This window comes from Hypanus sabinus, chromosome 5 (genome assembly GCF_030144855.1).
Source record: "Hypanus sabinus isolate sHypSab1 chromosome 5, sHypSab1.hap1, whole genome shotgun sequence".
Classification (NCBI taxonomy): Eukaryota; Metazoa; Chordata; class Chondrichthyes; order Myliobatiformes; family Dasyatidae; genus Hypanus; species Hypanus sabinus.
The window spans coordinates 183716065-183729735 of NC_082710.1; the positions used below are offsets into that span (position 1 = coordinate 183716065).

A 13671-nucleotide genomic window follows, 5' to 3' on the forward strand; every position below is an offset into this window, starting at 1 on the left:
AAATCTCTATCAGATCTTCCCTCAGCCTCCACCAGTCCAGAGAAAGCAGCCGAGTTTGTCCAACCTGCCCATTTAGCACGAAGTCAGACAGCATCCTGGTCAGCCTCTTCTGTTCCCTTTGTAAAGCCTGCACATCCTTGCTGATTGGCAGTGACCAGTGTTACGAACCCCGTAACTGGGTCACTTACCAGCAAAGATAGAGGCGTCCGTTGGAGTCTGGTGATACTATTTTTAACAGTATTTATTAGTAAAAATACACAAAAATAATATCAATGCAAACATACAGATAATATACATCATCAATACTAAACCTAAAAGTGTGTGTATAATAATACTCAATAAGAAATAAGCTCTATCGTTGTCTAGGGGATAATGAATTGTCAAATGGAAGTATAAAGTTCCATTCAGTTCAGTTCATGCAGGCTGCGGTAGTTGTTGGTCGCGGTGTTACAATTGTTGGAGAGAGAGAGAGAGAGAGAGAGCACGAACAGTAATAGCTATTATCTTGCCAACCTTCCTTTACAATTTTGATGCATTGTTGTTGTGGCCATTCACGTATGACCCCTCCTTCCTTTAGCTAGACCGTTCCGTGGAGGACTCTTCACCCAGGCAAGGGTGGACACACACACAAGCCCCCACCGTTCTCGTAGCGTCTCTCCTGGTGTGTCTGAGGGGTGTTCCCCAGACCTCACTTTTATCCCCACTCACGGGGTCTCAGGTGTCAATCAGGTTGAGATGATGCAACCCATCAAACCAGCCCACTCTGGTTGCCCCCTGAGGGGTTTCAATGAATAGAACAGTACTCAATAAACAATCCTTCTCCAAGAGACAATAGCAGTAAATCTCCCCTTTTGTCAATAGGAGACGTTCCAACCTGAGCTGTGTCTCTTCTCTCATTAATTTTCGTGAGCAGTTGCCAATAACAACTGCCCTAGCAGAGTCCCTTTTGTCTCGCTTATTTCCTTGATAACAGCATCAAAATAGTAGCGATTTGCGATTCTCTAAAAGGCGATTTTGTACCCTTCTGCCCATCAGAGTTGTTCATCATTTGTTACACCAGAACTGTGCAATAGTTCACATGCAGCTTAACTGGAGTGCTAGCAAACAGCAATGTAACTCCCAGATCCCGCTGTTCTACCACGCCCCTCAGTTCCTGCCAGACCGACACTGGTCTGTCCTCCCACCTTGCGCCTGTCTGTCTGCCCATTTTCCAGCTGGTCCAGATCCCGCTGTGAGCATCACTAGTCTTCCTCGCTGTCCACCACACCCTCATCTTGGTGTCATCTGCAGATTCGCTGATCAGTCAACCATATTATCATTCAGATGACCACTGGCCCAGTACCGATCCTTGAAGCTCTCCGCCAGTAACAGGCCTCCATTCAGAGAGGCAACCATCATCACGACAGGCAGAGGAAACGTGGGAGACCAAAGACAACTTGGAGCTGCACTGTAGAGGCAGAAAATGAGGGCCCTGGACCACACCTGGGGCAGACTGAGCTGGAGGACCTTCATTGCTGCCCTAAGCTCCAGCAATGTAACGGGCAGTAAAGGAACCAAGACTGGGGGGCGTAGTGCACACTAAGGAAGACTGCTGAAGCCCGAAGCTGGAACTTAACGCAATTGAAACACCTAGGTAGAACCCTAACCCTAAAGGAACCAAGACTGGGGGGCGTAGTGCACACTAAGGAAGACTGCCGAAGCTCGAAGCTGGAACTTAACGCAATTGAAACACCTAGGTAGAACTCTGAGGGATAGAGCAGAGGAATCTGGAACTAGGTATCCATAATTGTAGATAACATAATCAGGAAGGCCTTTGGCACGTTGGCCTTCATAAATCAAAACACTGAGTACAGGAGATGGGATGTTATGTTGAACTTGTCTAAGATGTAGTTGTGCCCTAATCGGGAGTATGGTGGGCAGTTCCGGTAGCTTACCTACAGGAAAGATTTCAATAGGTTTGAAAGTTTGAAAAGAAAATTTACAAGGATGTTACCCGGACTTGAGAACCTATGTTATAGGGAAAGGTTAGGACTTTATTCCCCTGAGTGTAGGGGATTGAGGGGTGATTTAACAGAGATATACAAAGTTATGAGGATTATAGATAGGGTAAATGCAAGCAGGCTTTTTGCCCTTATCTCGCTGTTACCATCAGGGAGGAGGTACAGAAGCCTGAAGGCACACACTCAGTGATTCAGGAACAGCTTCTTCCCCTCTGCCACCCGATTTCTGAATGGACATTGAACCCGTGAACACTACCTCACTTTTTAAATATATATTATTTCTGTTTTTTGCACGATTTTTAATCTATACTGTTTACTAATTTATTATTATTATCATTATTTTTTTCTTCTAGATTATGTCCTGCATTGAACTGCTGCCGCTAAGTGAACAAATTTCACGACACATGCCGGTGATAATAAACCTGATTCTGATTCCACTGAGACGACACTAGAGGTCATGGGTTGAGGGTGAAGAATTGGGATCAATGTCAACATTCAAGAGCGGTTTGGATGGAAGGGTCCAGATGCTGGACGAGGCAGACTCGCAGCCCGGCGCGGATTAAACGGATTCCGCGCTGTGGTATTCGATGACCGCGGCCAGGGGGCGTCACTGGCCCGGTGTAAATGGTCAATGCTATCGGAGGTGCCGACGCCGGGCGCCGGGGTCGAGCGCGCTGAGGGAGAAGGAGGAGGAGTAGATTCCCGGAGGGAGAGGGTCCTGTTGGAATTCTCCAGGTGTGCGGGACCGATGCGCGGTCCCGACTGAGTCCAGACGCACACCTCAGCCGGGGCGGAGGCACCTCAGGATGGAGTCCCCCTCTGCCGATGGACCCGCTTCCGGACTCGGCTGTCCCGGGCGCTGAGGACCAGACTGTCCAGAATGCCGGCTGCGCGCTGCGTCTCCCGTCTGCTCATCTTGTCGTTTCTCACTCGCCTCGCCCAGGTAAGGAATCAGCCCGCCGCTCCAGGGTTAAACCGGCGTTGTCCCGGGCGAGTTAGCAGGGTGGGGTGGACGTAGGAGCCGAGTTAGCCATTCGGCCCATCATGTCAACTCTGTCATTCATCATGGCTAATTTATTATCAATCTCACTCAGTTCTCCTGCCTTCTCCCTGTAACCTTTGATGCCTCGAATAATTAAGAAGCCTTCACCCTCCGCTTTGAATAAATCCGTCTGTGGGGATGATTCACCACCCTCTGGCCAAAGAAGCCCCTCCTCGTCCATGGAGGAGCGGGTTGGCGAGTAACGTTGCGGCAGAAGGTTCCAGATGGTCTAGAACTGTCCGAACGAACGGCAGGGCTGCGGAGAAAAAGGGAACACATGGAACGGACAGCACAGGGACAATGTTGTGCTGATCCAATTTAGTATCAAATGACCAATAAACTAATCCCTTCTGCCTACACAATGTCCATGTCCTGTCACCACCCCAGGCAGGGCATTCTGGGCATCCATCACTCTCTGTGTAAAACAAAAACTTGCCCCTCACATCTCCTTTGAAATCACCCTTCTGGTATTAAATATTTCTAGGTAATGACAGAGATCTAGAAGATTATAAGGCTAGTAGGATGGAACTTAAGAAAGAAATTAGGAGAGCCAGAAGGGGCCATGAGAAGGCCTTGGCAAACAGGATTAAGGAAAACCCTGAGGCATTCTATAAGTATGTGAAGATTGAGAGGATAAGACGCGAAAGAATAGAACTTATCAAATGTGACAGTGGGAAAGTGTGCATGGAACCGTAGGAAATAGCAGAGGTACTTAATGAATACTTTGCTTCAGTATTCACTATTGAAAAGGATCTTGGCGATTGTAGTGATGACTTACAGCAGACTGAAAAGCTTGAGCATGTAGATACTAAGAAAGAGGATGTGCTGGAGATTTTGGAAAGCATCAAGTTGGATAGGTCACCGGGACCGGACGAGATGTACTGGAAGCGAGGGAGGAGATTGCTGAGCCTCTGGTGATGATCTTTGCATCATCAATGGGGACAGGAGAGGTTCCGGAGGATTGGAGGGTTGCAGATGTCGTTCCCTTATTTAAGAAAGGGAGTAGAGATAGCCCAGGAAATTATAGACCAGTGAGTCTTAACTCGGTGGTTGGTAAGTTGATGGAAAAGATCCTGAGAGGCAGGATTTATGAACATTTGGAGAGGCATAATATGATTAGGAGTAGTCAGCATGGCTTTGTCAAAGGCAACTCGTGCCTTATGAGCCTGATTGAATTTTCTGTGGATGTGATTAAAGACATTGATGAAGGTAGAGCAGTAGATGTAGTGTATATGGATTTCAGCAAGGCATTTGATAAAGTGCCCCATACAAGGTTTATTGAGAAAGTAAGGAGGCATGGGATTCAAGGGGACATTGTTTTGTGGATCCAGACCTGGTTTGCCCACAGAAGGCAAAGAGTGGTTGTAGACGGGTCATATTTTGCATGGAGGTTGGTGACCAGTGGTCTGCCTCAGGAATCTGCTCTGGGACCCCTACTCTTTGTGATTTTTATAAATCACCTGGATGAGGAAGTGGAGGAATGGGGTAATAAATTTGCTGATGACACAAAGGTTGGAGGTGTTGTGGATAGTGTGGAGGGCTGTCAGAGTTTATAGCGGGACATTGATAGGATGCAAAACTGGGCTGAGAAGTGGCAGATGGAGTTTAATCCAGATAAGTGTGAGGTGGTTCATTTTGGTAGGTCAAATATGATGGCAGAATTTAGTATTAATGGTAAGACTCTTGGCAGTGGGGAGGATCAGAGGGATCTTGGGGCCCAAGTCCATAGGACACTCAAAGCTGTTGTGCAGGTTGACTCTGTGGTTAAGAAAGCACACAGTGCATTGGACTTCATCAATTGTGGGTTTGAGTTTAGGAGCTGAGAGGTAATGTTGCAGTTATATAGGACTCTAGTTAGACCCCACTTGGAACACTGTGCTCAGTTCTGGTCACCTCACTACAGGAAGGATGTGGAAACTTTAGAAAGGGTGCAGAGGAGATTTACAAAGATTTTGGTTGGATTGGGGAGCATGCTTTATGAGAATAGGTTGAGTGAATTTGACCTTTTCTCCTCGGAGCGACGGAGGATGAGAGGTGACCTGATAGAGGTGTACAAGATATTGAGAGGCATTGATTGTGTGGATAGTCAAAGGCTTTTTCCCAGGGCTGAAATGGCTAGCATGAGAGGGCACAGTTTTAAGGTGCTTGGAAACAGGTACAGAGGAGATGTCAAGGGTAAGTTTTTTACTCAGAGAGTGGTGAGTGCGTGGAATGGGCAGCCGGCAATGGTGGTGAAGGCGGAAACAATAGGGTCTTTCAAGGCTCCTGGACAGGTACATGGAGCTCAGAAAAATAGAGGGCTGTGGGTTACCCTTGGTAATTTCTAAGGTAAGGACATGTTCGGGCTGAAGGGCCTGTATTGTGCTGTAGGTTTTCTATGTTTCTACCCTATCTCTATCTGTGCCACTCATAATCGTATAAATCTCTACCAGATCTCCCCTCAGCCTCCGCCGCTCCAAGTTGAGCACATGCCCTCTGAACCAGGCAGCATCCTGGTAAACCTCTTGTGCACCCTCTCCAAAGCCCCGTTCCTACAATGGGGCCACCAGAACCCTATGCGATACTCCAGGTGCGGCCTAATAAGAGTTTTATAAAGCTGAAATGGAGTATCCTGGTTGGGGGTTGCTTCACTATGGGTTGGCAGATATTCAACAGGCCAAATAGCCTCCTCCTTTGACCATTCCCTGTGCCCAAGTATTGTGGAAATAAGTGGTTATTACTTTGAGAGTTGGCCTGGAGTTAGGAAAGCTCCCAATGTGCGGCACGCGCACAGACGGCAAGTGTGCAGTATTGTCCGGGAGCCATGACTGCCGGTTCAGCTCAGGAGGGGTGGGGACCGGTACTCTCCCCTCCCAACAATGTGGTTGATTCCCACTCCAGGTACTGTCACTTACACAGGCTGACACATGGAGTCTGAGCATCAATCACAAGACCAGAATTAGTTCATTTGGCCCATTGCGTCTGCTTCCCTACTCTATCATGGCTGACTTATTATCCCGCTCAGCCCCATTCTCCCGCCTTCTCCCCATAACCTTTGATATCCTGACTCATCAAGAATCTATCAACCTCCGCTTTAAATATACTCAGTGACTTGGCTTCCATAGCCATCTGCGACAGGGAACCTCTGTGTATAAAAGATTGTATCTACAGCTCACGGTACATTACAGTGATCAGCAAGTTGTAGATACAATAATTCAAAAATAATTGTCAATACTTTTTTGAGTAGAGGACGAATTTTTAGCCAACCTTTCTTGAAAAGAAAATGAACAGTTAAACTTAGCTTACCTTCCTTGAAATTAATCTTTCTTTCCCTTTCATAAATTTAAAAAACTCAAAAGACAAATTTCTGTTAACTAACTGGTTTAAGCTGAAATGGGATTTAAGTTTTCTAGAGGGTGGCTCGGTAGATTTAATTTAAATAAAGGTTAAGTTGATATTAATTAATACTATTTACAACATGAAAATCTATTAATAATGTTGAATAGTAAAGTTACTAAAAACCATAAGCCAAAGCAATAGGAATAAAAATATAGCCTAAGGCACAATCTTATACAAAACTTTGAAAAAACGTTTTCTTACTAAATGACATGGCTCAAATATAGGCCCAGCATGTGAAAACTGTGCTTGTTTTTGCTGCACAACTACTCAATTCTGAGTTGAACTTGAGATAAGCACACACGGATTTCCGCTTCAACTGAAATCAGACCATCTCTATCCTTGTTCTTGATGCTTGTTAAACAAAAAAAGCTTGCTCACACATGTTAGAAGTTGAAAACTGCAGCAAAATATTCATTGCTTTCCCATGAATGGCAGGATACTCTTCTTTCACAGAAATCCGGAAATTTGTCCAGGGGCAAATCCCATCCTGAGTGCATGATCAGCTCCCAAAGTTCTTCCTCTTCTCTCAAAGTTCTCAGGCTGAGCCGAAGATTCAGAGAAAGGGTCCTTCACCCAGTCATACACTTGTGTTGAAAGGGAGGAAAAGCACTGTTTAATTTTGTTCTTCAGTTATTCCAGGTGGTTTTCAATAAGACTCCAGACTTCTTGGTATCCCTCCTCACTCTCAAGCCCGTGCAGCAGTGGAAACATTTCAGGATTTCCTTTTGCAACATGATTTTTCCAAAGATTGTCTTTTGTTTCAAATCCAAGAATTTTGTAACTTGAACTCAAAACATTTTCTCCAGGGCCTTGCAGAGACTTGTTCGTATGATGAAAAATGTCTGAAGTAGACTAGTTTCTGCAGCCATTCTTCATCTTCAAAGCATTCAGCAAAATCTGTCCTACTATTTTCTCGATAGTCCTCCTGCAATTCACCGTTCAGCTCAAATACCCTGTTGAGAACTCTTCCTCCGCTAAGCCACCGGATTTCTGTATGTAGCAAGAGATTGGTCTGCTCTTTGTTTAGGTTTTCACACAGTCTTTTAAACATTCTCAAGTCTTTGTTTAATAAGTTTAACGATTTTTGTAGAATCATCCAGAACTTTTCTCATTTCATCTCCAAGAGTTTTTTGACATCAGCACCCCTCTGTGAAGAAAACAGTGTGTTGTGACAATGTCAGGATTTTCTGTTTTATTTTACAAGAGAAATGAAACTTCTCATGTAGCCAATCATTGATGGGGCACCTCAGCACAGATGCCAACACAGTTCCTCCAAGACTGACCTTTTGTTTCCAGATATGAAACAAAACAGTAGATATATCTTGGCCTTTGCTTGTTTCAGGCAGCTGTTTGCAACAGAAAAAAATATTCTTGAATTTCATCATCATTTACAAATGTTACAAATGTTATAATAGGTTTCAATAGGTACATTTAATGTCAGAGAAATGTATACAATATACATCCTGAAATTCTTTTATACATCCACGAAAACAGAGAAGTGCCCCAAAGAGTGAATGACAGTTAAACATTAGAATCCCAATCCCCCCAGTTCCCCCTCCCACGCATAAGCAGCAGCGAAGCATCGACCCCCCCCCTCACCAGCAGCAAAACATCAGCACCCCCCCACCGAGCACTCAAGGGTGCAGCAAAGCATCAATAAAGACACAGACGTAGTACTCCAAAGACTACTCTTTCACCATGTAATTCGACATAACACAGGCTCTCCCTCTCCCTCTCCCTCTCCCTCTCCCTCTCCCTCTCCCTCTCCCTCTCCCTCTCCCTCTCCCTCTCCCTCTCCCTCTCCCTCTCCCTCTCCCTCTCCCTCCCCCTCTCCCTCCCCCTCCCCCCCTCCCCCTCCCCCTCCCCCTCCCCCTCCCCCTCCCCCTCCCCCTCTCCCCCTCCCCCTCCCCCCCTCCCCCTCCCCTCCCCTCCCCCTCCCCCTCCCCCTCCCCCTCTCTCCCTCTCATAAGGAAAAAAGAGGATTCAGGGTTTCACAGTGAGAGGGGAGACATAGCAAAGCAACTTGCTGACGTATGGTGTTAGGAGTGACTTTATTGGTGAAATCTATTGACTCATCAACGTAGATAAAGAAGCTTGTCAGTTTATCACACAAACCCTCTTCAGCTTCATGTAACATGTCATCAATACGTCGACCCATCGTACTGTTACAGAGTGAAACCTTTTCAATTTCTCATACTGCAGCTTGGCCTAGTATTTTAGTCACTATAACTTATAGGTTCTCACCAACTGTGTGACTTTTCCTTTTCTTGGTATTAAGTTCTGTTGCTAAATAAATAATTTCCTGGATATTTTTACTGGCTGTGACTTTATTAACAAAATCTTTACTCTGTTTTCATATTCCAACAGCTGCTTAAAATAATCAGCATTTTTCTGAGTCATATGGCTGTGATTTGTAGTTAAGTGTCTTTTCAGTTTGCTGGAGCCCGAGCTGCATTTGTAAGTTGTTTGCCACAGACCAGGCACAACAGAACAGGACAATGTGGATCACCAGTCCGTGTAAACTCCATTGATAAGTAGCTTTTATTGTAAAGACGGACTTTTTTGTGTCCATTGTTGCACTAGAGCAGTGAAATGACTCAGAAGATTGTAATTCTTCATCATTAACCTTATCAAAATTGTCCGTAGGCGTAGCCATAGCATCCTCCTCTTCCATTTCAAAACTCCCCTTCAAAAATCGCCAGACTGGACTGTCTTTAGAATGAAAATATCCCTCCAATTTTCTAGTACACTGGTAGAGTTTGTTTGCTCCCATGAGTCAGTCGGTGGCTTGTAAGGGGAAGTTGGTGAGGTAGTTCAGGAGAGAGAGGCGCTGACGTCACAGCAGGAGTTGGGCAAGTCCATTCAAAGATCAGAAGACACACTTCACGTTCCTCATCACCCTACCGTCCTCCCCTCCATGTAACACCACACTCAATATCACCCTACCGTCCTCCCCTCCATGTAACACCACACTCAATATCACCCTACCGTCCTCCCCTCCATGTAACACAACACTCAATATCACCCTACCGTCCTCCCCTCCATGTAACACAACACTCAATATCACCCTACCGTCCTCCCCTCCATGTAACACCACACTCAATATCACCCTACCGTCCTCCCCTCCATGTAACACCACACTCAATATCACCCTACCGTCCTCCCCTCCATGTAACACCACACTCAATATCACCCTACCGTCCTCCCCTCCATGTAACACCACACTCAATATCACCCTACCGTCCTCCCCTCCATGTAACACCACACTCAATATCACCCTACCATCCTCCCCTCCATGTAACACAACACTCAATATCACCCTACCGTCCTCCCCTCCATGTAACACAACACTCAATATCACCCTACCGTCCTCCCCTCCATGTAACACCACACTCAATATCACCCTACCGTCCTCCCCTCCATGTAACACCACACTCAATATCACCCTACCGTCCTCCCCTCCATGTAACACAACACTCAATATCACCCTACCGTCCTCCCCTCCATGTAACACCACACTCAATATCACCCTACCGTCCTCCCCTCCATGTAACACCACACTCAATATCACCCTACCGTCCTCCCCTCCATGTAACACCACACTCAATATCACCCTACCGTCCTCCCCTCCATGTAACACCACACTCAATATCACCCTACCGTCCTCCCCTCCATGTAACACCACACTCAATATCACCCTACCGTCCTCCCCTCCATGTAACACCACACTCAATATCACCCTACCATCCTCCCCTCCATGTAACAGAACACTCAATATCACCCTACCGTCCTCCCCTCCATGTAACACCACACTCAATATCACCCTACCGTCCTCCCCTCCATGTAACACCACACTCAATATCACCCTACCGTCCTCCCCTCCATGTAACACCACACTCAATATCACCCTACCATCCACCCCTCCATGTAACACCACACTCAATATCACCCTACCGTCCTCCCCTCCATGTAACACCACACTCAATATCACCCTACCGTCCTCCCCTCCATGTAACACCACACTCAATATCACCCTACCGTCCTCCCCTCCATGTAACACCACACTCAATATCACCCTACCGTCCTCCCCTCCATGTAACACCACACTCAATATCACCCTACCGTCCTCCCCTCCATGTAACACCACACTCAATATCACCCTACCGTCCTCCCCTCCATGTAACACCACACTCAATATCACCCTACCGTCCTCCCCTCCATGTAACACCACACTCAATATCACCCTACCGTCCTCCCCTCCATGTAACACCACACTCAATATCACCCTACCGTCCTCCCCTCCATGTAACACAACACTCAATATCACCCTACCGTCCTCCCCTCCATGTAACACAACACTCAATATCACCCTACCGTCCTCCCCTCCATGTAACACCACACTCAATATCACCCTACCGTCCTCCCCTCCATGTAACACCACACTCAATATCACCCTACCGTCCTCCCCTCCATGTAACACAACACTCAATATCACCCTACCGTCCTCCCCTCCATGTAACACCACACTCAATATCACCCTACCGTCCTCCCCTCCATGTAACACCACACTCAATATCACCCTACCGTCCTCCCCTCCATGTAACACCACACTCAATATCACCCTACCGTCCTCCCCTCCATGTAACACCACACTCAATATCACCCTACCGTCCTCCCCTCCATGTAACACCACACTCAATATCACCCTACCGTCCTCCCCTCCATGTAACACCACACTCAATATCACCCTACCGTCCTCCCCTCCATGTAACAGAACACTCAATATCACCCTACCGTCCTCCCCTCCATGTAACACCACACTCAATATCACCCTACCGTCCTCCCCTCCATGTAACACCACACTCAATATCACCCTACCGTCCTCCCCTCCATGTAACAACACACTCAATATCACCCTACCGTCCTCCCCTCCATGTAACACCACACTCAATATCACCCTACCGTCCTCCCCTCCATGTAACACCACACTCAATATCACCCTACCGTCCTCCCCTCCATGTAACACCACACTCAATATCACCCTACCGTCCTCCCCTCCATGTAACACCACACTCAATATCACCCTACCGTCCTCCCCTCCATGTAACACCACACTCAATATCACCCTACCGTCCTCTCCTCCATGTAACACCACACTCAATATCACCCTACCGTCCTCCCCTCCATGTAACACCACACTCAATATCACCCTACCGTCCTCCCCTCCATGTAACACCACACTCAATATCACCCTACCGTCCTCCCCTCCATGTAACACCACACTCAATATCACCCTACCATCCTCCCCTCCATGTAACACCACACTCAATATCACCCTACCGTCCTCCCCTCCATGTAACACAACACTCAATATCACCCGTCCTCCCCTCCATGTAACACAACACTCAATATCACCCTACCATCCTCCCCTCCATGTAACACCACACTCAATATCACCCTACCATCCTCCCTTCCCTGTAATACAACACTCAATATCACCCTACCGTCCTCCCCTCCATGTAACACAACACTCAATATCACCCTACCGTCCTCCCCTCCATGTAACACCACACTCAATATCACCCTACCATCCTCCCCTCCATGTAACACCACACTCAATATCACCCTACCATCCTCCCTTCCCTGTAATACAACACTCAATATCAGCCTACTCTCCTCCCCTCCATGTAACACCACACTCAATATCACCCTACCGTCCTCCCTTCCCTGTAATACAACACTCAATATCACCCTACCGTCCTCCCCTCCATGTAACACCACACTCAATATCACCCTACCGTCCTCCCCTCCATGTAACACCACACTCAATATCACCCTACCATCCTCCCTTCCCTGTAACACAACACTCAATATCACCCTACCGTCCTCCCCTCCATGTAACACCACACTCAATATCACCCTACCATCCTCCCCTCCATGTAACACCACACTCAATATCACCCTACCGTCCTCCCCTCCATGTAACACCACACTCAATATCACCCTACCATCCTCCCTTCCCTGTAATACAACACTCAATATCACCCTACCGTCCTCCCCTCCATGTAACACCACACTCAATATCACCCTACCGTCCTCCCCTCCATGTAACACCACACTCAATATCACCCTACCATCCTCCCTTCCCTGTAATACAACACTCAATATCAGCCTACTCTCCTCCCCTCCGTTGGGTGTCATTAACTTAATTCAGCACTTCATTATAATAAATATAAATATTCAGAAGGCTGAGTAGGAGGGATCTCACTGAAACCTGGCGAATATTGAATAGCTTAGATAGAGTGGATGTGGAGAGGATGTTTCCTATAGTGGGGGAGTCTAGGACCAGAGGACACAGATAGAGTGGATGTGGAGAGGATGTTTCCTATAGTGGGGGAGTCTGGGACCAGAGGACAGAGATAGAGTGGATGTGGAGAGGATGTTTCCTATAGTGGGAGAGTCTAGGACCAGAGGACACAGACAGAGTAGGTGTAGACAGGACGTTTCCTGTAGTGGAGAGTCTAGGACCAGAGGACACAGACAGAGTGGATGTGGAGAGGATGTTTCCTATAGTGGGGGAGTCTAGGACCAGAGGATACAGATAGAGAGGATGTGGAGAGGATGTTTCCTATAGTGGGGGAGTCTAGGACCAGAGGACACAGACAGAGTGGATGTGGAGAGGATGTTTCCTATAGTGGGGGAGTCTGGGACCAGAGGACACAGATAGAGAGGACGTGGAGAGGATGTTTCCTATAGTGGGGGAGTCTAGGACCAGAGGACACAGGTAGAGTGGATGTGGAGAGGATGTTTCCTATAGTGGGGGAGTCTGGGACCAGAGGACACAGATAGAGTGGATGTGGAGAGGATGTTTCCTATAGTGGGAGAGTCTAGGACCAGAGGAATAAGATAGAGAGGACGTGGAGAGGATGTTTCCTATAGTGGGGGATTCTAGGACCAGAGGACACAGATAGAGTGGATGTGGAGAGGATGTTTCCTATAGTGGGGGAGTCTAGGACCAGAGGACTCAGATAGAGTGGATGTGGAGAGGATGTTTCCTATAGTGGGAGAGTCTAGGACCAGAGGACACAGATAGAGTGGATGTGGAGAGGATGTTTCCTATAGTGGGAGAGTCTAGGACCAGAGCACTCACCCTCAGAACAGAAGGACATCTCTTTAGAACAGAGGTGAGGAGGAATTCTTTAGCCAGAGGGTGGTGAATCTGTGGAATTCATTGCCTCAGATGGCTGTGGA

General features: G+C 47.2%; 1 protein-coding gene across 1 annotated transcript in view; it reads left to right on the forward strand.

Annotated features, from left to right (window-relative positions):
• Positions 1–2618: 2618 nt before the first annotated feature.
• LOC132393849 (olfactomedin-like protein 2A) overlaps positions 2619–13671 on the forward strand; it is a 60305-nt gene continuing 49252 nt past the window's right edge. The window contains exon 1 of the mRNA XM_059969247.1: positions 2619–2943. Coding sequence (XP_059825230.1) covers positions 2881–2943 — 63 coding nt within the window. The 5' untranslated portion in view covers positions 2619–2880. The remainder of the gene's footprint in view (positions 2944–13671) is intronic.